At 39.4% G+C, this 27,264-nt stretch overlaps 1 protein-coding gene across 4 annotated transcripts in view; it reads left to right on the forward strand.

Moving 5' to 3' along the window:
- Window positions 1–12,399: 12,399 nt before the first annotated feature.
- ATAD2 (ATPase family AAA domain containing 2) overlaps window positions 12,400–27,264 on the forward strand; it is a 77,116-nt gene continuing 62,251 nt past the window's right edge. Inside the window, exons 1-6 of one of the 4 annotated variants that reach the window (XR_008917509.1) lie at window positions 12,400–12,980; window positions 21,274–21,419; window positions 22,797–22,849; window positions 23,446–23,611; window positions 24,515–24,617; window positions 25,714–25,801. Coding sequence is in view for 3 of the 4 variants with exons in the window: in XM_016431878.2 (XP_016287364.1) it covers window positions 12,738–12,980; window positions 21,274–21,419; window positions 22,797–22,849; window positions 23,446–23,611; window positions 24,515–24,617; window positions 25,714–25,801 (799 nt within the window). In the remaining variant the exon portion in view is untranslated. Of the gene's footprint in view, window positions 12,981–15,863; window positions 15,886–21,273; window positions 21,420–22,796; window positions 22,850–23,445; window positions 23,612–24,514; window positions 24,618–25,713; window positions 25,802–27,264 lie in introns of those variants that run through there. The other 3 variants (XM_016431878.2, XM_016431879.2, XM_056823120.1) reach the window with 3 other exon arrangements.

Genomic DNA, 27,264 nt, shown 5'->3' on the forward strand with positions numbered 1-27,264 from the left:
GGTGGGGGTTTCCTTACCTAAAAATTTCCCTATGCCAGTGAAATCAGAGGCCCAGGCCCTGGCCCAGACCCCATTACTAAAGCACAGTCTCTAATCTTCTCAACATTTTCTTTGTCCTCTTTTGGACATATTCTAGTTTATCAGTGTCTTAGCCCAAAATGTATCACCTCAAACTAAATCTAATACTCTGGATGTCCAACTCCAGGAAAGAGTATAGTGGGACCATGCATCTCTGTAACCTGGAGGCTATGCATCTGCCTGATCTGCCTGGGCTGCCAAATTACAGAGGCAGTTCATACTGAACTTGCTTACCAAGTCCTTTGCTTGCAGAATTAGTTTTACTTTTAAATTTGAAGACAACTAGCTTTTTTCCCTTGCCTTATCTTTGAAAGGCAAAATATCTTCATTTCTTTCAAATGCCATGTTTCCCAGTATCAGCCTTAGCCTAGTCTTCCTCTGACGCTGTGTCCCATCTTTGGATCCCCAATACTTAGTTACTTGGACACAGCAGATAGTTTTACAATGCTTAAAGAACTGAACAGAAGTAGTAAAATGAGGAAAGAAGGAAAATTATTGTACATTGAATATGGGGGCCATGGATAAAGAACAAAATGACAAAGCAAAGAAGTGAGGGAGTAGGGTATATCTCATGTCACACATATTTGAAAAAGACATGAAGAGCTTTGAAAAAATTATATTAATAAAAGTAGAATCCCAAAACTTCAGGTTTATGGGAGCAACAGATATGAGGGTATGGAAGAAAGTAGGATTGGATTGATACTAGTACACGTGACTTTTATTGACTTTTCAAAATTTTTAAACAATATTTTATTTTTTTCCTTCATGACATAAAAAAATTTTTAAGCTTCCATTTTTTTTAATTTGAGCCAAATTGTCATTCTTCCCTTTCCCCCTCCTTAAAATAGCCAGCAACAAATATAGATTCTATATTTGTAATAGTATAATACATATTTCCATATTAGTCACTCTGTGAAAGAAAACTTGAACAAATAAAAGCGAAAAAATAAAATGAAACATAGTGTGTCTTGGTCAGCATTCAGATTTCCATCAGTTTTTCTCTGAAAGCAAAGGCATTTGTCATCATGAGTCCTTGAGGATATTCTTGAATCCCAATATTGCTAAGAATAGCTAAATTGTTCATAAATGTTCATCATGTAATATTGCTGTTATTATGTATAATGTTCTCCTGCTTCTGCTCACTTCACTTTGCATCTGTTCATTTAGATCTTTCCAGGATTTTCTTAAATCATCCTCATCATTTCTTATAGCACAGTATCATTCCATTATAATCACATACACACAAAACTTGTTCAGCCAATCCCCAACTGATGGACACTCCCTCAGTTTTCAATTCTTTGCCCCCACAAAAAAAGTTTCTGTAAATATTACTGCACACTCAGGGTGAGCTATTAAAAAGCATGTTTAACCAATAGCAGAATGTGAAGAGGGAAAAACAAACTTAACAGCATAATGGTGTCGATGAGAAATCTGGACAACTCAGTTTACCTCTGCCCTTTGAGAAACCTCAGTACCAAGCACCCCTATTTTGGGGTTGAACTATAGACTTTAGAGCTATTTAGGAACCCTTGACACAGGTGGGATTTGTGGACATAGCTAAGGTTAAGTGCCTTTTATTTGTTTTGGAGGCTTCCCTTAGTGTGTTAAATCTCCTCTCAGGAGCCCAGCTCCTGAGTTTGACTCTTGCCTTTGATGTGTTATAGATGATCCCTACTATCCTTATTCCTGATTAAAGAGTGGTTTTTCTGACTACTTTGATAGTTCTGTGTTAGTTCCAACTTATCAGTGGGAATAAACAGATTGAACTAGAGGGGAAATCTTTGCAATTAAACATTTCTGATGCAAGTCTGACATCTAAAATCTATAGGAAATTGGCACAGATTTATAAGGTTAATAGGAATTCCCTCTCAATAGATAAAAATCAAAGGCTATGATTGGGGCTTTTTCCTTCAGTTATCTTATGGCTATCTTTCATTTTTATGTCACCTATATTGCCAAATATATTTATGCTATCTTTCCTCCTCTCTCCAGGGTCATTCCCTATAATAATTTTTTAAAGAGATGGATTAAAAGGGGGAGCTTAGAAAAAAGGGGGAAAAAGGCAATTTAGAAAAACTAACCAAAATTGTCTGACAGTATAAGGAATTGAATAGTCATTTTTTCAAAAGAAGCATAGTACCAATAATTTGGAAAACATGAATAATCAGCAATGCACATTAGCTTAATTCTAAAGTATTGCTGCAGAGAGCATCCAATTAGCAAAAATGCCCAAAGATTTTTTAATCAGTTGCTGGCAAGCCTTTTGGGAAAATTAGCACCCTAAAAATTCACTGCTAATGGAGCTGTGAATTAGCTAAGAATTTTAGAAAGAAATACAGAATTATACAATAAAAGTAACAAAAAAATTTCATATTTTTTAATCCAACAAACCCTCTAGTAGGCTTGTAACCTTAGGTGGTAATGGAAAGGAACAAACCAATCTGCAAAAATATTCATAACAGAACTATCTGTAATAGCCAAGAAGCTAAAAAAAAAAGCTATGTGCTTTGAGGAATAACTGAATAAATTGTGGCATATGGATGTAGTGGACTGTTCCTAAGCCATAAGGAGTAACACACATTGCAAATTTGAAGAAATGCTGCAAGATTCTAACCGAATCTCTGCAAAGTGAAGAAAGCAAAACTAAAGAAACAATATGCCCTCTCACTACAATGAAATAAATGAAGGCATTAAAAAACAAGTCAGGTAAATATAAAAGAAGATATTGGTACTGCCTTATCAAAGTTGAAGCATATAATCCCCACCCCCTTTTATTTCCTAGGTCAGTATACATACTTTTTTCTTTTTTTTCTTAACCAATATACTTTCCCCTATACCTACAATATTTATCCTTTCCCTAACAAAAGGAAATCAGCAGTTAAAGCCTCCTCTCTATCCATTTATCAACCACCAATAATCTGTCTGGGCTGTATGGGGTGTTCAGGGAGGGGTAGTATCTCTGGTATGGAGGGCTTGTCCTGCCCTCCTAGGGCAGCTCTCCAGCCTCTGACCCTCACCTGACACCCAGCTCTCACTTGTGGCTCCCAGTAGCTGCTAGCATGCAGCAGCGGCCACACCCCGGGCAACGGCTTTGACAGGCTGGCTAAACCTTGTGAGGGTAGCCATCGGGTCATCGACCCCTGGTGAACCAGGGCTTTGCTCACCCAGCATGTGAAGACTGCTTCGGCGGAACAGGCAGATGAAACCAACAAGAAGGTTCAACGGCTGAGATGGCAATGCAGCAAAACACTGTGGAGTGCTGAGGGCGTGTTGGAGCACAAAGGACAACACGGCCATCCAATGCAGCTGAGGAAGTCTCCAAGTGTAACGACTTTTTGTACCACTGGACCCAGGCTTCCAACGCTGAGAGAGTGGGACTGTCTCTGTGCATCGGCTTTTCCACTTAAATCTCCTTCACGCACAAGTATCTTTGTGCACACTCATCTATCCTAACCCCGTCCACACTCTTCAAGACCTGCGGCGATGGGGGAGTGGCGACGCAACAGGTGGAGGTGACCACTGGCAGTTGTAGTCACGATCCTGCATGTAGGCAACCCACGGACCAGTGGTCACTCGGCCCTGTGGGCAGCAGGGACGTTCGGCAGCATCCTGGGCAACTGAGCAGCCCTCTCTAGGATAGCACTACTCACCCTAATCAAGGGAGGGGACTAGAAAAGGTGTCCCAAACATTGCCTGCCCTACAAACACCTGGTCAGCACACCGCGGCTGGCGGGTCATCCCTTTAAGCGGTCGAAACCAAAAGAAACAAAACACAAAGAAACTCCTACTAGGAGCATGGAACACCAGAACATTACTTGACAGAGAGAATACCCCAAGACCTGAGAAAGGAACAGCTCTAATCGGTAAAGAACTGGCGCGATATAACATCGACATCGCAGCCTTAAGTGAAACATGCTTACCAGAAGAGGGATCACTCAGCAAACCCACCACTGGATACACCTTCTTCTGGAAAGTTAGAGCCACAAATGAAGACAGAATCCATAGTGTTGGCCTGGCTATCAAGACCAGTTTGCTCAAACAACTGCCAGACTTGCCTGTGGGCATCAGCGAGAGGCTCATGAAGATCCGTTTACCTCTCAGCAAAGACCGGTATGCCACAATCATCAGCCCATATGCCCCTACACTGACCAGCACAGAGGAGACCATCAAGCAGTTCTACTCTGACCTGAGTGCCATCCTGCACTCAGTGCCCACAAATGACAAGCTGATACTACTGGGAGACTTCAACGTCCGCGTTGGCCAGGACCATGAAAGATGGAAAGGAGTGCTCAGCAAACACGGCATGGGCAAAATGAACAACGGCCTACTGCTACTCAGCAAATGCTCAGAGTTCGAACTCACCATCACGAACACTGTGTTCAGAATGGCGAACAAATATAAAACAATGTGGATGCACCCACGATCAAAACAGTGGCATCTCATTTACTACATCATTGTACACCGGCGAGACATCCAGGATGTAAAGATCACCAGAGCCATGAGAGGAGCTGAATGCTGGACAGACCACCGATTGGTTAGAGAGACTCTTCAAATGCTCATTGCGCCTCGCCATCCAAAACACGCCCAGACAGTTCGCGCATTTTACAACGTGAGTCGTCTTAGAGATCCATCTTATTTGCAAACATTCCAGTCCTGCCTGGACGACAAGCTCTCTGCCAAGGGGCCACTCACTGGAAGCTCAACCAAGAAATGGAACCAGTTCAGAGATGCAGTGAAGGAAACATCAAAGGCAGTCCTAGGCCCCAAACAACGCAATCATCAGGACTGGTTCGTCAAGAACAACACTGCTATTGAAGACCTATTGAGCAAAAAGAACAAAGCCTTTATGGAGTGGCAAAATAACCCAAACTCTGCTCCTAAAAAGGAAAGATTCAAGTCTCTCCAAGCCACGGTGCAGCATGAGATCAGGAAAATGCAAGACCGATGGTGGGGAAAAAAGGCAGAAGAAATCCAGCGTTTTGCTGATACGAAAAACTACAAACAATTTTTCAGTGCCCTCAAGACTGTCTATGGGCCATTAAAACCCACAACCACTCCCTTGCTATCCTCTGATGGTGACACTCTCATAAAAGATAAAAAAGGCATCAGCAACAGGTGAAAAGAACACTTCAGTCAGCTTCTCAACCAACCCTCTTCAGTCGACCAAAGCATCCTTGACCAGATGCCCCAAAACCGCACCATTGAACAACTTGATGTCCCTCCTTCAATAGAAGAAGTCCAAAAAGCCATTAAACAAATGAGTGCAGGCAAGGCACCCAGTAAAGACGGGATCCCAACCGAGGTGTACAAGGCCTTAAATGGAAAGGCGCTCCAGGCATTCCACATAGTGCTGACCAGCATATGGGTAGAAGAAGACATGCCCCCAGAACTCAGAGATGCCTCCATCGTAGCCCTATACAAGAACAAAGGCTCACGAACAGCCTGTGACAACTACAGAGGCATCTCACTACTCTCCACTGCTGGAAAGATCCTCACCCGTGTTATACTCAACAGACTCCTGTCATCTGTTTCAGAGCAAAACCTGCCTGAATCACAATGTGGCTTCCAACCAGATCGCAGCACCATTGACATGGTCTTCACAGTGAGGCAAATGCAGGAAAAATGCCTTGAGCAGAACCTGAGTCTCTACATTGTCTTCATAGACCTGCCAAAGGTGTTCAACACAGTGAAAAAGGACGCATTGTGGGTGATCCTCAGCAAGCTCGGTTGCCCAGCAAAATTCGTCAAACTGATCCAGCTCTTTCATGTCGACATGACAGGGGAAGTCCTATCTGGTGGAGAGACTTCCGATCGCTTCAACATCTCCAGTGGCATGAAACAAGGCTGCATCCTTGCTCCAGTGCTATTCAACTTATACTTCACCCAAGTATTACAACATGCTGTGATGGATCTAGACCTGGGTGTCTACATCAAATACCGACTGGATGGCTCACTCGCCTGACTGCAAAAACAAAGACAACAGAGAGACTCATCCTGGAAGCTCTCTTTGCAGATGACTGTGCTCTCATGGCCCACCAAGAAAATCATCTTCAAACCATTGTGGACAGATTCTCCCCCGCAACAAAACTGTTTGGCCTGACTATCAGCCTCAGCAAAACAGAGGTGCTGTTCCAACCTGCACCAGGGAGACCAACTAACCAGCCGTGCATTACAATCGACAGCACGCAGCCTTCTAACGTCAACACTTTCAAGTACTTGGGCAGCACCATCGCCAACAACGGGTCCCTAGACCACGAGATTAATGCCAGGATCCAAAAGGCCAGCCAGGCACTCGGGTGGCTGCGCTGCAAAGTCCTCCAACACAGAGGTGTAAGCACTGCGACGAAGCTCAAAGTGTATAACGCAGTGGTCCTCAGCTCGCTCCTGTACGGTTGTGAGACATGGACACTGTACCGGAAGCACCTGAAACAGCTGGAGCAATTCCATCAACGCTCCCTCCGGTCAATCATGAGGATCTGATGGCAGGACAGAATCACCAATCAGGAAGTCCTTGACAGAGCCAACTCCACCAGCATCGAAGTCATGGTCCTCAAAGCCCAGCTACGATGGTCTGGACACGTCATCCGCATGGACCCACAGCGAATACCAAGACAGGTATTCTATTGTGAACTGTCAGCTGGACTCAGGAAACAAGGCCGACCAAAGAGAAGATTCAAGGATCAGCTAAAGTCAAACTTGAAGTGGGCTGGCATTATACCAAAGCAACTAGAACTCGCTGCCTCTGACAGAAGCAGCTGGCGAACCCCCATTAACCATGCCGCCGCCACCATTGAAGATGAGCCACGTCGACGTCTTGCCGCTGCGCGTGAATGCCGACACCAGGCCACAACTGCACCTCCCGTAACAACTGGCGTCCCAGGCCCCGTGTGCCACAAACTGTGGGCCTAAGCCTTTGGACTGCAAAGCCACATGAGGGTACACCGTAGATGAAACTGCACAAAGACAATTGTCATTCTCGATCACCGAGAGACTACTACTATAATAATCTGTCTCCACATTTCTTTTGAAATCTTGTCTAAAGTCACTGATTACCTCTTAAATGCAACATTCTATAAATACTTTCGTTGAGCCCACATAGTAACTGCTAAAGGTATAGAGAATGAACTAGTGCACATATGGTCTGAGTCCCTCTTCCCTTGGAAATATGACTATCTCAAAAGACACGTCTTCACCACCACCCGATACAATACTCAAACATGAATCCAAGGTGTCATACCTCTGTTGTCATTCACACTCATTATAATAGCACTGATATACTTTGGCATAGTTCTGCACATGCCTAGTCCAAGCTCCTGTGGGGACATCACTGTGTCTGCCCTGGAGTGTTTGAGTATCAAAAACTCAATTTATTCTATGGGGCAGAAAGTAAAGCAGCATGGTGGACTGAAAAGAGAGCTAGGTCTGGCTTCAGGAAGCCTGAGTGCAAATTCCACCTCAGATTTTTACTGGTTATATATCCTTAGAGAAGTCATTTAACCCATTAATCCATGTTCCTTATTTGTAAAATAAAGGTGGATAAAAGCACCTGCCTCACAAGGTTGTTGCAAGAATCAAATGATATATGCAATATGCTTTAAACCTTAAAAACGCAATATAAATTTTCACTATACTTTTTTTTTAATTCAGCCTCATCTGCTCTGACTTGACATTCCTGTGGCCTTTCTGGAGGCCTACTCCACTTTTATTTATTTATTAAACCCTTATCTTCTGCCTTAGAATCAATACTATCTTTTGGTTCCAAGGCAGAAGAATGGTAAGGGATAGGCAACGGGGGTTAAGTGACTTGCCCTGGGTCACACAGCTAGAAAGTGTCTGAGGTCAGATTTGAACCCAGGACCTTCCATCTCTAGGTTTGACTCTCAATCCACTGAGTCACCCAGTTGTCCCCTCTACTCCACTTTTATTGAAATCTCTTGAAGACTACTGAGACCCTTTGCCAAGTCCTATTCTCTTGATTGCTTCTGGGTTCAAACATAAACTACACTATTTGACTTTTAGGCAGTGGTGAGAGCACAAACTGACCCAAATCATCTTTCCAGCCTTCCTGTCTTCCACTCTATGATTCTGCCAAACTCTCTTTTCTCTATTCTTCACACATATGCCATCTTTCATCTCCATACTTTTTCCCTTGGCTGTCCCACAAGCTGAAATTCACTCTCCCCTCGGCTTTCAGAGAATCTCTACTCCTGCAAGCACTGCCTTCTACAAGAGGCCTTTCTTGATTCCCCTCAACTGCTAGTGGCCTCCCTTCCTAACTTGTTTGTATTTAACTACTTGTATTTATCTGTATGTCCTTAAGTATATATTTCTTGTCTCACCCCACTAGAATATTCACTCCTTACAAACAGGAATCATTTCATTGTTTGCATTTATATTCCCAGTACCTAACATAATACCTAGCAAATGAGTGTTTAATTACAATTTGTTGATGGTCCTTTCAGAAGTTCTGTTGTTCATTGGTCCTGGATTGCTTCCACCATCTGATTCTTCCACTTCTAATCACCAGTTCCCCAATGTAACTGGAGGGAATATGACAATTGTGTTGACTAGGTCCCTTATAAATTCATATCATCCCCCTATGACTGGGTCCTCACTGCAGCAAGACAATCTTTTCATGTCTAGTCCCTCTGACTTTCTAGTAATGAACTCTGTTGGGCAACTGCAGGTGTGCCCACAGAGAGGGCTGTGTGCCCTTTTTAGCACCTGTGCCATAGGTTCACCATCACAAATCTAGACTAACAATAGATAAGGGAATAGATGTTTATAATTCTAGCCTGGTACCCCCTCTCTCTGAGGAGAGGAGAGTTGTTTCAGCACCCCCTTTCCTGCTCTTCCGCTGCCCCCCATACTGCAGGAATGAAAGTTTTCCTTGAAAATGAGGGGTGGGGTTAGAGATGTCATTCTACCTCCCTTCAAGTCACATGAGGGTATCCTCATCCTCTTTTTCACTAGACAAATAAATACCATAAAAGCAGAATGTAAAAGAGGCAAAGGAGAGGTCCTGAGAACATGTTCTAATAACATTTGAGTGATGTGAGATCGTTTTTGGTAGAGAATGGGTAATAATGTTTTCCTCTTTTTTTAAACCCTTACCTTCCATCTTAGAATCAATACTGTGTATTGCTTCCAAGGCAAAAGAGTGGTAAGGGTTAGGCAGTAGGGGTTAAGTGACTTGCCCAGAGTCATACAGCCAGGAAGTATCTGAGGCTACATTTGAACTCAGAACCTCCCATCTCTAGGCCTGACTCTCAATCTACTGAGCCACCCAGCTGCCCCCAAATGTAGGGTTTTAGAGTTGAAGGAGACCTTATTAAACTTTCTAGCCCAAGTCTTCATTTTTCAGATAAGGAAAGAGAGGACTCAGAAGCAGGTCAAGGTCACCCAGAGACAGAGCCAGGATTGAAGTTGAGTTCCTCTTTCCAAATCCAAACCTTTTTCTCCCAGACCAAGCAAGACCTTGATGGAATACAGGACACCTGGGGCAAGTAGGGTTCAGAGGACAGAGATGGAGATGGGAGGTCCTGGGTTCAAATGGAATCACAGACACTTCCTAGCTGTGTGACTCTGGGAATGTCACTTCACTTCAATTGCCTAGCCCTTACCACTCTTCTATCTCGGAACTGATATCAATTCTAAGACAGAGGGTAAGGGTTAAAAAAAAAGAATATGGGCCCTTGACCCAGGCTTTGAAGCCAAAAAGGCCTTCAGGAGGGAATATACTTTTAGCAGGTGGGGAGAAGAGAAGCCCTGCACAACACCTAGAAGCAGTGTGATGTCATAAGTAGATCCGCCCTTCAACATGAAATAGGAAGGTTGATTCCTAGGTGCCTACAGTGAAGATGGTGAATAGGAAGAGCTCCTGGGGGCCTCTCCCTCCATCTATGAGTGCATTTGAAAGGGCAAGGGAGGACAGGAAGGAGCAAGAGGAGATGAGAGAACAGTTGGTGCAGTTTGGCTGGAACATAGAGTACATGAAGAGGAGTGCTGTGGAACGGGACTGGGAAGAAGAAAGGCCCTATTTTATATGGTATTATTTTTTAGCCTGGTTGTTCCAAGATTTCTGGTACATACAAAGCTGATGAGTATCAACATCTTTAAGTACACTGAAGTTATTCCACTTCCTTTTTCCTTTATGCTGGTATATAAAATGAAAATATAAAATTTAAACAAGATGAAGAGGCATAAAATCCTATTAACCTGAAAAATCACATCTCAATACAACTACACTCCTGTTTCATTACAAAATACTGTTATGTGATTGAGATCTAGACATAAATGGTCACCTGAAGAGTCCAGATCAAAAAAGATATGCTTTCACCTAGACCCAAATACCAAATAATTATGGTTACTAGATAACTTAATTTAGTTATTTAGGAGAAAGATCTAGTCTTGGAGTCAAGAGAAACTTGAGTTATATTTCAACTCTGACATTAATTGGAAGATCACAGACAAGTTCCTTCTTCCATCTATTTCCTCACCTATAAAAAGGAGACGATAAGATACATATTGCACAGTTGTTTTTGAGAAAAAGGCTTTAAAAGAAAGAGCTTAAAGTGCTTTAGAAATGTGAATTATGAATTTTTACAAATCCAGTAGAGGAACTCAAAAATAGCTTAAAGAAGAAATAAGGCAAGAAACAGCAACATAAGGAGAAACAAGAAGTTGTTGTTGGGTTGTTTTTTGTTGGGGTTTTTTTTTAAATAAACCTTTACCTTCCACCTTAGAATCAATACTGTGTATTAGTTCCAAGGGTGTGGAATGGGGATTAAGTGACTTGCCCAGGCTCAGGTGGCTGGGAAATATCTGAAGCCAGAATTGAACCTGGGACCTCCCATCTCTAGGCTTAGCTCTCAATCCAATGAGCTACCCAGATGCCCCCTGGAGTTTTAAAAAACAATTTTACTCTTCAATTTAAAAAAAAAAAAAAAGATAAACCTTAGGGAATCATACAAAATCAGAAGTTGAAAAAAATGACCATTTTTATGAATTAATTTTGCCTGTGGAAACAGTTTAAGGAAAATAAAATATTTTTGTATGCCTAAAAAAATATTAAGAATAGAAAAAGCAAAAATATACCTGAAAAAAATACATCAAATTAAAGGCTCCATCCATGTGCAGAACTTAAAAAAACAATTCTAGAAAGACCCTGTCCTGTTTCTGCTCTTGCCCACAAAAGGAGGGAGCTAGAGCAGCTTTAGGTCTGAGCACCATCTGGTGGTTTATTCAGACATTGATTCAGTTCCACCTCTGCTTATCAGGGAACAAGGCAGGTACTCTTGGAGAATATAGCACCTTCCTTCTCTCATTCTCAATCTCTTTTTCTCTAGTTGTGTGGCCCTGGGGCAGTCATTTAAAGCACCAGGAAGTCTGACATGGTGATTTATAATCCATCCCTTCCTACGGTTAGAACAAAGATTTAAGGATGGAAAGGACTTCAGAAGACACCTAACTCTAACCCCGTAATTTAACCTCAATCTGTCTGCCTCAGTTTCCTCATCAATAAACAGGATAATTATACCTATCTCCCAGGGTTGTTTTAAGTTTGTAAAGTGTTTCGCAAACCTTAAAATCTCTCTCTTCATGATAATTTTTCTAATTTTTTTCAGGGTAAAGTTTAAAAAATTTATTTTCATATGCAGAAACGAGCAATGTGGAAATTGAACAAGTTACAGATGATGGAAAAGTAATTTCAAAACGGTCTCTCGTTGTCTATGGGTCAGTAATCTTTTACGTCCTTTAAACTGCAGAAATGCTATTCACAGGAGATTGTCATCTTAAGAATTACCTATTTTCTGTATTTGTTGTAAATTGTATTTTAAAACAACTATGTAGCCGTGCAATTCCTTTAAGTTTTTGGATGAAAATTTCCAGTATTAAAATATAAAGTATGGAACAAAAAAAATCTCAAAATGTCAATTCAGGTGAGAAATCGGGAAAGGTTATGGTATGATTACAATACTTCCCCTCCATGTTCTGCAACCCCAACCTCTTTATTCAGTTAATTATATTTCACATTTAATCTGCAATTTGGACTTTCATCACCCCTCTCGCCTTTGTGTTTTCATTTTTCTTTCTTTTGCTGTTCTCTTACCACTGAACCTAGACAACAGCACCCCAAATTCTTAGACTTAACTGTGAAAATAGTTTGCATTTCATAGTTTGAATTTTTTGGCGGGAAACAGGAAACTTGAGGAAGTAAGGCCTGACTGCCAATCACAAGGTGAGCCAGCCTCCCTTCCCCCGACTTCCACGCGCCAAAATTCCAAACAAGTCTATTCACCTCCGTTTTCGCTACCTCCGCCGCGCTCTGAGGCGCCGGGACTACAGAACGGAAAGAAGAAGTTCCTTTGGAGCCTGGCCAATCCCTCCAAACGGCTAGAGTTCTTTTTCTCCATCCCCATTTCTCGGACTGAGAGCGGGCCAGGGGGGTGTCCCCGGCCTGGCCGGGGGTGTCCGTGCCCCACGCGGCCACATTGCTAAGAAGAGAGGTGGAGTCTGCCGCGCAGGGATCTGGGGCGGGCTCCGTGTATGCTGGCAGGGAGCTTGTGGCGCCAGAATTCGTAGCGCCGAAGAACCCGGCGCGACTGCCACCTCCTCCAGGCCTGCTCTAGTTCCTCGCTTGCCTAGAGGAGAAGAAAATGGTGATCCTACGCAGCAGCTCTGAGCTGCTCGGCCGCTCCTCGGCCTCTGCCGCGGCGCGGAGCTCGGCCGCGGACACGGGCGGCGCTAACTTTTCGGATCCCTTGGACTCGAGCTCTGAGTTCCTCACGCTGGAGCCCCTCGGCAGCCGGAGGAGACAGCTGCGGTCTAGCAGCGCCATGGGCAAGGCGGCGGCTACCGCCTCCGCACCGGCCTCCACCGCGGCCACCCCCGCTTGTGTGGTGAGTGCGGAGCGGGTGCTTCTGGGCCCGGGAAGAAGGGAGACTGGCGGGCCGGTGGCTGGCCACACGCGCCGCTCGGGGTGGCGGGGACTGGGCTATGTCGCAGTCTGTCGCGGGGCGTGGTGGCGGTTGGGGCCGAGGGGAAGAGGGGGGGCGGGGGGCTTGGCGGGGGAAGGGGGTGGGGTCCGGGCGCGGCCCCCCAGGGAAGGGGTCTCCTCGCTGGAGGAGGAGTCGGGGGCACCCCGGAGTCACGGGGGGGAGGAGGAGGAGAAGGTGAGTGCGAGGCGGGCTTTCGATTGGAGCCCCGAGGGGCGGGGGCCGGGGCTGGGCCAGGCCGAGGGGCGGGGCCGGGACGTGTCTTAGAGCCCGGCCGAGGCCTGTAGTCTGGCTCTTGGCCCCGCCGTCCCACTCCCTTCTCCTCACCTCCGAAGACCCCCCAACCAAGTCTCGCGCAGTTGTCAGCGGTGCCTTTTGCTCGGGCCCCCTTTGGAGGATCCTCTGCAGCCTGTGTCCCGGATATTGGAAGAGGGCGCTGGCGGGTTGCGGACGATGTGTCCAAACCCTCTTGGAAACGGGCAAGTCCCTTCCAGAGCCTTCCTCCCTCCTTCCCTCCCTCTGGCCTTGGGAACTCTAAAGCCGGAAACAACCTTAGACCACGAAGTCGGAAAGACCTGGATTTCCTTTTTGCTGCTGGCATTTCTGTGGGACTATGGCCAAAACTCACTTCTCCCTACACTTCCGAAATGTGGAAAATGATAATCATAGTCCCTACCCTCAAGGGCTGCTGTAAAGATCAAAAGAGATAATGTTTGAAGCCATTTGCAAACTTTAGTGGGAAAGTTCATATGTCTGTCTAGGGGAAGAGCTCCAGATTTGATGGAAGCTTAGTCTCAGCGATTTTATTCCCTCTTTGAGGGTAGGAAGAGTGTCAAAGGGTGTAAAAATTAGAAGGGACTTTTTGAATCAAGCGAATAGAATGTTGAGGAAGTTCAGACATTTAAATATAGACTACTTTTTCAGGAAGTTTAAAAGCAAAAGAAAAAACAAAACTAAAGGAGTTTCAGAGAGGTCTGGGTGCTGTGTGAAAGAGGGCCATAGCAATGTATGAGGGGACAGGTAGAAGGATCGAAATACATGTGGGCTCTCATTCCAGAAATGAATGGTGGTTGTGTTAATTTTCCAGAGGATTTGAAGAAGTTCTCGTGGGATGACTGACCTTGGAGAAATCAGAAATGTCATCTACCTTTTTAAATATGAGGGCATAGTCTCCGATTCACCAGTGGACTGAAGCATCTCTGCCAGTATGGAGCATGGATCAGTCAATTATTAATTGTCTACTAAATGTTAGGCAGAGGCTCAGTGGATAGAGCCAGGGCCTGGAGTAGGGAAGACCTAGTTCAAATTTTACCTCAGACTAGCTATGTGACCCTGAGCAAGTCACTTAACCTTTTTCCACTGGCTAAGGAAAGGGCAAACTGGTACCTTTGCCAAGGAAACCCCACATGGAGTCACAAAGAGTTGACCACAATTATTGGACTGAATAACAACAAAGTACCAGTATGCCAAGATACTGAAAATAGAAATTTAAAAAATGAACATCCCTACTTCTGAGGAGTTATATAGCTAATGGTATAGGCAAAAAACACAAAAGAAAAATATGTTCAGTATAAATATAAAATTGGATACAAATATATGCAAAGTTTTTGGTGAGGGAGGTGACACTAACAGTAGGAAGAATCGGGAAAGGCAGAAGATGGTGCTTGAGCAGAGGAACTCCATGAGGTGGAGATATAGGAGTGTGTATTCTAGATGTGTGGTGCTGCCAGAGAAAAGAAAAAGAAAAAGGGGAGATTTGGAGTGTTGTATATAAAGAAGAGAGAGAAGACCAATTTGGCAGAATTATCCAGAGAGGGAGGGTGAATTAAAGACCAGTTAGATTAGAAATACCTAGAGTGGGACCAAATGGTATAGGATTTTGAGATCTAAAAAGAAAAATCTCTATTTTTGTTAGAACTGATAGGAATCCAATGGAGTTAAGTAGAGGTCAAATAAATCTGCATTTAAAGAAAATTATTTTGGTAATAGGATGTAGGATGGACTGGAGTAGTGAGACTTAAGGCTTTTGGAGGCTACTGTAGTCAAGATGAGAAGTGATGAGGGTCTGAAGTAGAGAGAAGAGGTCAGATGTGAAAGTGGAAACGGCAGGATTTGGCAGCATTGGATAGGTAGGCTTTAGAGTTAAAAAGTCAAAAGCAATAATGAGTTTATGTATCTGGGTGACTGGATGTATGGTGATGATTTTGACAGAAATAGGAAAGCTTGAAAGAGAGAAGTTTTAGGCTGGAAAATAAGTTTCATTTTGAACTGAGGAGTCATCAGGGAGAGGATAATAGATCAAGAAGGATGAGAATTGAGAAACTGCCATTAGGTTTGGTAATTAAGAGATCATTGGTAACTTTGGAGAGATCAGTTTAAGATGGGTGAAATCAGAATGCAGAGAGTTGGAGAAGGAAAGGGAAGCAAAGGCACTTGAGTATGTGGACAACTTTTTCAAGGAGTTTGGCTGAAGAAAGGAGTAGAGAGACAGGGTTGTTAGTTCAAGGTTTTGGTAGAATCTAGTGAAGGTGCATTTGTGTGTGCATGTACACACCCCCAGGATTTCGGAGACTTTCACATGTTTAAAGGCAGTGAGAACGAAACTAGTTGATACAAGGTGAGGAGAATAACTGAGGATTCATTTTGCTGGAGAAGAAAGAAGGGAATCAATCAAGTGTACCCTTTAGAGGGTTGCCTGTCAAGGGGAAGGGCCTCCTCTTTGTCCTCCACCTGTTGGGGGACAGGATGAAAGAATGGGAGACATAAAGGAGTTTTGCTGTGAAGAAAATGAGAGAAGAGAAAGCTGAAGGTGATGATTTAATTTTTCTGGGCAAGGTTAAAGGCAATTCTCTTTTTTCAGGGAGTAAGAAAGACAGAAAGGAGGGAAGAGAGGAAGTGTAGAGATTTGGGAGGCTCAGGGGGAGGGGGAGATTTGTTTGCTTGTTTAATTTAGAGTATTTTTCCGTGGTTATATGATTCATATTCTTTCCCTCCCCCCTCCTGTAGCCAACAGCAATTCCACTGGGTTTTACATGTATCATTGATCAAGACCTATTTCCATAGTATTAATATTTGCAGTAGAGTGATCATTTAGAGTCAACATCCCCAGCCATATCCCCATAAAACTATATGACCAAAGAAATATTTTTCTTCTGTGTATTCTACTCTGAGGGAGAAATTTGAATTAGTTTCTGGGAAGTGAAATAAGGAATCAATTAGGGAGGGAATTAAAGGGACTGTCTTGCTGTAGTGAGGGCCATGGGTCTTGCTATCAGCTGTTTCTTTTTTGGCAGCCTACCCCTTGGAGCCCATTTGAGGGCAAGTTCATTAATCAGCTGAGTGGATTACTAAAAGACTTTAATTATATGTACTGATGCTCCTGTTCATTAGCATGGGTCTTGAGAGTTGCCTATATGTACTTAAACTAACAGAAGAAGTAAGTAAAGGGAGAAATATTCTGAGAGAGCAACTTGAACTTAATAATAAAAAGTATAAAATATCATCTAATCACTTGAGGAAATTTTTAACCCAGTACTCTATTTTGGGTCGTCTTCTCTCTACACTCTTTTCACTTGGTGACCTCATTGGTTCCAAGTTACTTCTTTGCAGATGACTCCCAGATCTTTCTGTCCAGCCCCATTTTCTCTCCTGAAGTCTATTCCCATATCACCAACTGTTTTTTGTACATTTCAGACTGAATGTCCTATAGACAATTTAAGATTTAATCTACTTTAAAATGGATTTCTCTCTCAAAACACATCATTCTTCCAAACTTACATGTTTTTCTCAAAGCTATCACAATCCTTTTAGTAGCTAAAATTCACAATCTCACTTTCATTTTTTACTCATCCCATATAGCCAATCAGTTGCCAAATCTTGTTTTTTCTGTATATTTTTGTTTTTTTACTATCTCTTAATTTACCATCTTTCTACACACATAACCACCTTAAGCCAGGTCTTTATTATTTCTCACCTGGACTATTGCAGTGACCTCTTAGTGAACTGCCTCCATTCAGATTTTCCTTCCTTGTAGATCCAACTATGCCACTCTCCCCTACTTAATAAAACTGCTATTGTCTCTAGGTTCCAGATATAAACTCTTCTGCCTTTAAAGCTTTTCACCATTTGGCCTCAAACTCTTTCCACCCTCCTATTCATATACATTATTCCACCGTCTAGACAACCTGACTTTCTTGTTCCTCACACATGGTTCTCTTCCCCCAGCTCTGTGTCCCTTGCCCTACCTTACTTAATCATGATACCAGTCTCCCTTCTTGACTTATGGGATATTTCCTTCAAGACTCAGCTCAAGTATTTGCCTTAAACTTGAAACCTTTTCTGACATCTCCCCCACAACTGCTAGTGCTTTCCCTCCCTAAATTACTTTGTTTTTATTCTGTATTATCTTAAGTATGTATGTGCTATCTGTCCCCTACTTCAACTTCTCTGGCCTTCACTTTTCTCTTCTGAAAGAAATTGGATTGGTGACCTCCAAGACTGCTTACTGCTCTGAATTTATAATATATAATGCTGTATTTGCTCCCTTCCATTACCCTTTTTCACTTAAATCCTTTCTTTACTCTAACTGATCTACATAGCTGCCAAAGTAGTAATCCTAAAGCATAGATCTTTGTCATTGTCCTATTTATTTAACTCTAGTGACTAAGTCCCCACTTACCACTAGGTTAAAATATTTGGCATTTAAAGCTTAACTTTCTAACCTATACATTACTTTGGTGTACTACTTCTATCGAGGTTTCAGGAAAATGGGCCTTTTTACTCTACCTCATATAGATCATTCTATTTCCTGTCTCATACTGGCTGATCTGCCACATCTTTACCACTTAGTCGAATTCCTTGTTTCCTTCAAAGACCTCCATCATACTGAAGCTTTGCCTGAAACCCCAATTCCCCCCACCTGTTACCTTGTATTTATTTTATATGAATTATATATTTAGCATATTTAAATGCATGTTATCTTTCCATATGTTGGGGGAAAGGGATTATCAACTTATTTGTTTCTCTATTTCTGCTTCTAGTACTGATCCTGACATGAGTGTTTTAACAGAATTTACTTGACTGATTTAAGTTTACAAATAACATTGAATTCTTTAAAGGGGGTGTGCCCCTAATGATTTAAATGGTTTTTCCCCCTTAGTTTTTGGCAAGAAGCCTACCATTACTTCATACAAATTTGGTAGGCATGAAGGTAATTTACCAAAGTGACTTGTACATTGTCAATTTTAAATAGTGAATGAATTAGTTTTAGAAACTGAATTGTAAAGTAGTCAATAAAGGGTGATTTACACAATAAAAGCTTGAAGATTTGAAATTATACCAACATTAGCCAAAAGACTAAAGCTCATTAAAGCAGTGTATCTTAACCTAAGTTTTATGAACTTTTAAAAAAATATTTTGGTAACCATGTATTTTGGCATAATTGGTTTCCTTTAATCCCTGTGTGTTTTATGCATTCAAAAACATCATTCTGAGTTTTCCAGAGATTTTGCCAAATTGCCAAAGAGGTCCATGCCACCCAAAAAAGGTTAAGAATTCATGATTTCAAGTTTTGAATCAGTATAAAAATAAATATGCCTTTTAAAATGAATCACTTGTTCTTAACCTATTAATAGTTAGAAATGTCACATCAACTTTGTACACAACTGCTGGTACCCTGTTCCAAATTGAATATAATAGATATTGTTCGTGCATAGTCGAATGCCATCTCCTATTATTATGGAATTATTATATGGATTCTGGTTAAAATTTTGAATTTAGTTATTAAATCAAGATTCTACGTGACTCCACAAAAAAGACCTTTTATTATCAAAATTTGTAAAGGATGTTGTTTGGTAGATTTAAGAGAACAAGGTTGAAATGTTCGTACTAACCTCATAATTTGGGGAAGAGGGTTGTTAAACTTCATTCCTTCACTCTGAGCCATTTTGCCCTTACCTGCTAATTTAAAACTGAATTATTAATTTCACAGACAAGGTGGTATTTTAACAAATACAAGTAAAATTTTCAAAAATACATTTAGTCACACCTTTTTACTTAAGTTTCTAAGTTCTTCACATTTTTGCTCTCATCTAAGAGAGATTTAAATGTTTAAAAATAATTCTTTTTCTAGATTCAGCACTGACATCTTCATATTTTTTTAAATTTATTTTTGCATTGTTCTTTATCTCCTAAAAAGTATGGTACAATGGAAAGAATGGGAGAAGTGAGGTAGTGAACCTGGCCATTCAATTTAAACTAAACATCTGTAGGCTTCAGTTCTTCATCTGAAAAGTGAGAGGACTGAACTTCTTGATGGCCTTTAATGTCTCTTCTAGCTCTTAAATTTATGAAAGATAAAACTGCCAACACTGAAGTAAGAGACCATCTAGAATCAAATCCTACCTTGCTAGAAAAAAATTTTCACCTCATAGATCCAAAAACTAGTTTCCTACCTAAAGAGAAAGCTTCAGGTAATTGGCTCTAAACTCCAGAAAGCATTTATGCCCTGAATTCCTGAATGGCCAAGATTTGGAAGGATAACCCTTAAGTACATTTGTTTTATTATATGAGAATATATTTCTTTTCGATCCAGAGGTTGGTTTATACTGTTAGTGAAATCATAAAATCATAAAGCTAGAAGGGTAATTGTAAGGTTGTGTTTTTTTTTTAATGTTAATTTTATTGCTTATATGTAGTGAAAATTATCCTATGTTTGTACCATAGGTATCTATGCGTCACCTACATGATTAAAAATCCCATGTATATAAATCATAAAAAAAAATTTTCTTTTTTATCTGTTGGCCATTCAAATACACATATTTCTTTAGCATTCACACAAAAAGGCAGTGGTCTGGCCTCCCATTCCCTAGCCAAAAGAACAATTTGATTAGCTTATCTTGCAGAAATAATTATTAGCATAGTGCTAATCTTTAATCAAATTGATGAGCACATTGACCTTTAACAGACTTTACAATTATTGAGCTATGTATGAAGTAGTATTCATTCAGGACATATCTCAATTCTGATTCCAAGTTTATATCTTTATCATGGTTTTCAACTTTGATTTCAGTAGTTTCAAGAAAATATATTTTAATAAATTCACTTGGAGCCATCATTCAGAAATTTCAAATGATTAGGCACTAGTGATTTACAAGTTTTTGTGTCTTCACTAATGAGGTTTAAAAAAAAAAACACAAATTTGGTTTAAAACTCACATAGGGGTTAGACAATGTTGCATCAAGCCTTTTATTATTAGAAAATTGATTGTTAAACTATAAAATAAGTTTGAATAAGGAATATAAATTTTTAAGACTGCATTTTGAGAGGATATTTCAGTGTTTAGTATATTAGAATGTTAATATAAGTGACCTTCTGGATGTCTCTTTCACCTCTGAAAAGTTATGATCCTGTTGGATGTTTAAATACCATTCTGTCTATAAAAGGACACAGTATGACTTCTCTAATCCCTCCTCCACAAAGGAAGATCCTGACACATCTTTGTAAAATAGACAAGCTAATTTCATGGGAAAGTCACTGGAGAAGCCCTGTCATATAAAGAACCAAGTACGGCCCCTGTTATACCCACAAAATTGTATTAGTAGGTTTGGGTAAATTAAGTTATCCGTTGGTACGGTGTTTTGTTTTCATTTTTTACAAAAATGTCCAGGGGAAATATAAATGCAATTAGCCTAATTGAAATCAACCTGTTAAAAAAACAACTTAATATAGAAGTAAGTAAGTGGGCAGTTGCTTAAGTTCCCTTAAGTGATTGTGGGGATAAGTTAAGAATACTACTTTTTGCTTATGTCATGGTTGAACTTAACAATGTTTTAGGGGTTACTTAATAGAAACTTTTTAAAAACATTCTTGTTTTCAATGATTTTTTGGGGGTGAAGACACTAAATTCATTACTCAGGTATAAATGCTTTTGAATGTGTCTGAGGAACAACCTCTGGAGACCTTTTTTCTTATTTTTCAATGGTAACCTTATTAAGCTTATGAATTAGCCAGTTTATTGAAGATGTTGGTGCTTAATGATTTCACTGATTGTATTATGTAATTCTTGAGACAGAAATATAATGGCATTCCTTCGTTGAAAGTGAAAATTAACTGAATGGGGGAGGGGGGGTCCAAGTGAATTTAACCAGTTTAGTTTTATTGAAGAACTTAAAGACTTTTCTTGATTTTTTTTTTTAAGACTCGTTCTTCAGTTAAGGAAGTTGAAAGCTTCAGTACACATGCATTGAGATCATTGAGGAAAACTGAACCACATTCTTCAGACTCTAGTTTTGACAAGAATATGGAAATATCAAGTGTTACAACTAATGGAAGACATTTTACAAGGTACCTGTAAAGATGGCTGATTATGAACTAATTTCAAATTATGAACCTCTGTGATATATTCCCAAATAACTTACATTTCCAAGACATACAAGTATTTAGAGTGCAATCATAATAGAATTGTGAATTTCATTGAATCAAAAATTATTTGTTACTTTTTCATGTTTTTCTTTTGGTGTAGTGATAAGTATATGTCACTGATAAGACTGTTATGTGAGCAGTTCTTTTCTGTTATTCCCTTCCCAAGATGAGTATTTCTCTAAGACAGGAATAGAAGGGAATAACTATAGCAGTTCTCTTTTGGGAGCTAGTTATAATTTTTAGTTCTGCTTCTTTATCTCAACATCACCTTTACTACAAGTTAATCTGTGGTCAGGAATTTCTCATTTCATTTCTAACTATAAGTAATAGTCTTAGTTTATTGTTCATGTGTTTGTTTTGTTTCCCTTAGCCTGCTTTAGGATATCTATGTCAACAAGTCTTATAACAATGTCTGGTCTGTGGGTATGGGTGTGCTTAATAGATGTTTACTGATTGATACTTTATCTTCCCCCATTAAAATGTAAGCTCCTTGAGGGTGATATCTTTCTTGTTTATATTTGGTACATAAATGCTATAACTTACAAATGAACTTGGATCATCTTCATTTTGATTTGCTTTTAAGATTACTTTGCTACCATACACAAGAAATTTTACTTTGAAATGTTCTGACATAGCTTTATGACATTCAGGAAGTCTTCTTGGATTATTCTTTTTATCTCAGCTCTGGCCTTCTTACTAGGGAACTTCACCTTAGTGCTCCATTAAATATCCAAACCTCCCATTTTGTTACACTACTCAAATCCTATATGCAGATGATAGCCAATAACCTACCCACTCCCACCCACAGAAAATTCCCTGTTCTGTGCCCTCTTCTCCCATGTATACTATCACTCAGGGTTCAATTATCCTGATGTGTAGATGATTCCTAGATTTATATATAGAGCTCTAGTCACTCATTACCAACAGCCTTTGGGATATCTTTAATTGGATGTCCCATAAGCACTCAAACTCAGCATGTCCAAAATAACTTCTATTCCATTTCATTGATTCACTGGTTTCTTAAGGTTTAAACCCAGTAGTTAAATTATTGCATCAAAAGGTATAAATAAATGTTGATAACTTTATCTCATCATTCACTTCTGCGTCTTTCAAAGTGTCACTAATACTTAAATACTAATCCTTAGTATTACTTTTGAACCACTTATACATTTGGTTCATCTTTTGATGTAACTTTTTTTAAACTTTGGAAGTTGGATATGGAATTAAAATGGAAGTTTTAAATTGATACTAAGGTTTTTTCTATAATTATTTTATATTCTAATACATTTTTTCTTATAGGCAATTGGCCAGACAGCAGGCTGATAATAAAAAAAATGAAGATTGCAAAGAAGGTAATAGTAAAGACAGTGTTTCCTGAATTTAGTATTAAATTTATTTTTGAGTGCTTCATTTGGAATCTACCTATCTTATATTCACTAATAAGCATGCAGTGTTAATATATTTAATGTTGAGTTTATAATATTTTTCTAATTGGAAGCAATTTTAACATTCCATGATATTCTTTTATTAGTGTAGATATATATGAATCGATGGTGTCAATGCTTTTTTAAACTGTACATTCCTAAGACTGCATGCTAAATTTACTTAAAGTGTACTAATAGTTACTAAAACTAGGTAATAGCTTTTCTAATTGGCTAAAGAATTCCTAATATAAAATTGTCATGTTAATTAAGAATTTTGTCTCTTTTTTCCTTGTATAGGCTTAAGAATATTTTGTAGTCTTAATATTTCTAAAGTATAAATTTTAAATTTGCACATGCATTTCAGGAGTTGTTGTCACTATTGTTCTATGTGTATGTAGAAAATTTCAATTTCTACAAGAGAGAAAGCCTAGGGCAAAATTTTTTACATTTAATATTATATATGTTATATTATAAAATATTATAGCACCTTTTATGTATCCATATCCTATACATATATCTTATAGACAAAGTGATTCCAGTTACTCGCTCATTGAGAACTAGGAATACTGTTCAAACTACAGAGCATCTTCATGAAGAAAATGGGGATGTAGAAGTTCGCCGAAGTTGTAGGATCAGAAGTCGTTACAGTACTGTGAATCAGTCTGTACTGTTTGACAAACTTATAACAAAGTAAGTGAATATAAAGATGCCAGAAGTTGTATATTAATTTGCCTAGAATAGTAATTAATTCATTGGGCTTTTTTCAGAATAAGAAAGGAAGTAAACTATAAGAGTTTGAATTATTACTATGTACGTCCTTTGAAACTTGGTTTCTTATTAAAACTAACAACAGAGTATTTTACCTCTTAACTTATCCCAACTCATGAATTTACATTAGCTTGGGGTTTTGGAGCACTTAAAAATATTTAAATAAGTTACTAGTTAAAATATAGTTTGGTTTTATTTAAAAGTTTTGTGGTAGCACCATAGTAAACACTGTGTCTTGCTGGATATTTTGTAAATACCTGACTGAAAAGTTTGCCCTTTCTACTTTAAAGCATGTTATGAGAAAATATTTAATATTTTTACATTTAATATTCAACCAGTGTTGTTTTTAAAATGCTTTTTTTCACTTATACTTTACGTTTATTTTCTTCCCTCCTTTCTGTCTTTCTTACTCCCTGAAAAAAGTATGAAAAACAAAACCCTCATGTTGACCATGTCTTTTAAAAAATATATCACCCGCCTCACCCCACCCACCCACCCCCCACCCCAGTTCCCCTATGTATCTTCTCATGAAAGTGGCCAAATCAGTCCTATGGAATTGTGTCCTGTGGCTATCATCAATCCAATGAATTATAATTGGTCGTTGTTTTGAGTAGAGTTCTTTAGTGTTTTAGAGATGTTTTTCTTTACAGTATTGGTAAAAATTGTTCTCTCTAGCTTGCTTTTTCTTACTAGGCTTCCCAGGTTTGTCTGAAACTATCATTTTAATTTCCTATAGCTTAATAACTTTTCAGTACATTTACATGTACTTTGCAATTGCTTTTATAATTCTGCCAGCCTATTTATATCAAGCATTTTTTTTTTTAGCACAGCAGAAGCCGTATTACAGAAAATGGATGATATGAAAAAGATGCGCAGACGTCGAATGATTGACTTGGAAGACTTAGGAGTATTTAATGATGCAGAAGAAGTAATTAATGTTTATATTCTCTCTTTATGTAGATTTAATAACATTGTAAGGGGTAAAATTTAGGGTTATTGACTGAATATATTATACTAGTGCTTGACAGGGATTAATTCAATCCCAATAAAATGCTCAAATCAGTTTTCAATTTTTATGGTGGTTTAATTACATTAGAGGGAAGGAATTAAGAAGAAAGAGAAAAGGGTATAAGTTTTCTCCAGCCTAGCCTAAGCCAAAGGAAGTTCAAAGAACTCAGCCATAAGGACTCCTCAGAAGATTAAAACTAGCTTGGCTTCCAGCCAAGAGGTCTACTCCGAGATGAGGGGCCTCCTAAGAAGATAGTGCTTTAGGGAGGTAAAAGGAAAGGAGGAAAGGAAGAATCACTCACCGAGGTCCTCAGGGAAGATGCCTCACCTAACCCACACTATAGAGCTTCTCCCAGTCACCTCACCAGCAAGCCCCAAACCCCAAACCACCAAGACACCCAGCACGCTGCCATGAGCCAGCGAGAGAGCCCAGAGAAAGGAAGTGCCACAAAAATATATAGACCGTTCTTTACATCACTTCCTGCATCTCACATGTACCAATGGTAGCTTAAGCTTGACTTGGGACAGCCCAGGGGGTCTGTCAGTTGTTTCTGATTCGTCATTTATTAGCTATGTGATTAGTAGTGGGTCAGCTTCTTTCAGCTTCAATTTTCTGATCCTGTAACATGGCTATGTTGATAGCCTGCTGTACCTCTTTTATCCTGTTATTGTGAGGAACAAATAAGGTAATGTGTCAGAAAGTGCTTTGTGAACCCCAGAGTGCTGCATAATTGCAAGGCATAATTTTACTTAAGAAAAAGTTAAGAGTTTAGGGAACTAATAGCTATTGCTATCAATAATTTTTTTATTAGATTCAAGATGCTCTCATTTTGCAAAAATAACACCTAGATGAGAGAAAGTTTGAATATGTTTGAAAATTGGTGAAAAGTCTTAAAATATTTCTTAGTAATGCTCCCTTTTTAAGTAAGATTCAATTTTATAGGATCCTACTGTCTTCAGCTCATTGGTAAATGCACAAGAAATATTGATAATAGATTTCATTTAAATAATTTCAGGAAAATCTTGATATGTACTCTAGAGGAAAGCAAAAAAATGTTCAAAGAACTGATGAAGAAACTACTGATAATCAGGATGGCAGTGTAGGTGAGTACTCTTGGTTTTAAGCTCTTTTATTGGCCTATTAAAATTCATGTTTTTATTCTTCATTCAATAGGAAATTACATTTTTGTAGGGAAATCTCATTTGTAATACTTGGAGACTAAGTAAAACAGATACTTCATAATACAAAAGCAAATAGATCTATATAGAAATACTCCTTAGTTACTTAAGAAAATGCTCTTGATATCAAATATACTTAAAACAGTAATTGGTTTCATCACATAATAAGGTGGTGGTGTTTTTAAAAGTTTTCCTTATCTAGATGAGCTGATTGATTTTTGCCTCCCTTTATCCTCAGCAAAGAATTACTATGTGGTATCGACTGTTAGATTTTAATAAAGGTCTGGAATTTTGAGAATTAAGTTTAAAGAAACATTTCTATCAACCAGGAGCTACATTGTGAAATGTAGCTTTCAGATGAGGCTTTTCAAAAGGCAATGAAATTTTGTTTCATCTGAAAATTTAAAATAAGCTAAAATACTCATTTAAAATTGTCTTTATTTGATTTTTTTATATTATTGAGTAATCTTTCCATGTTTAAGCATTTAATTTTAAAATAAGGCCAAAAAAAGTAAAGTTGCTTTTAAATAGACTGTGGTTCAAGACAAAGTTGAACAGCATTCTAAAAAAATAATATTGTAGTACAAAAGCAGAATTGATGAAAGAAAGAAAAGAAATTTTGCTCAGCAGTTACAGAAAAAAGTTGATGGTGGTCAGAATACCTCAAAGCAACTGTTTGTTTGTGGGCTATAAAAATGACTAACCTTAAAATTAAATGTCTAACATGTAAGTCTAATATATGGGTCAGAAAATCTCAGCATACTTTTACAAGTACTATTTTAACAGTGGAGTGTTTTTTTGTTTGTTTTGTTTTTTAGCAACTATAGTATAGCTATATTATTAGTAATAATACATGTACATTTTTTATAATCCCTTTTTAGTTTTATTTAGATACAAGTTAGTTTGAGGACTTAAATAGTCATAGCTAGTCAGATTTTCTCCCGACTATATAAAATTGTTTTTTTGTTTGTTTTGTTTTGCTTTTAACCCTTACCTTCTGTCTTGGAATCAATACCACTCGTTGGTTCTAAGGCTGAAAAACATATGTGCTAGGCAATGGGGGTCAAGTGACTTGCCCAGGGTCACATGGCTGGGAAGTGTCTGAGGCTAGATTTGAACCCAGGACCTCCTGTCTCTAGGCCTAACTCAATCCACTAAGCCATCCAACTGCCCCCAAAATTGTTTCTTTTAATGGAGACCTAACTAACTTGTATATTTTCATAACTTCTGCCAAACTGATTTTCAAAGTTAAAAACAATTTCTTAGTGAGACTGTCTTGAATTTGGACAACATGTTGAAATCTTCTATTTAACCAGGAAACATTTGTTCTGCTCCTGCTACATGTCAGATACTTTACTAAAACCTGGGGATACAAAAAGAGACAAAAG

Source organism: Monodelphis domestica, chromosome 3, assembly GCF_027887165.1.
Source record: "Monodelphis domestica isolate mMonDom1 chromosome 3, mMonDom1.pri, whole genome shotgun sequence".
Lineage (NCBI taxonomy): Eukaryota > Metazoa > Chordata > Mammalia > Didelphimorphia > Didelphidae > Monodelphis > Monodelphis domestica.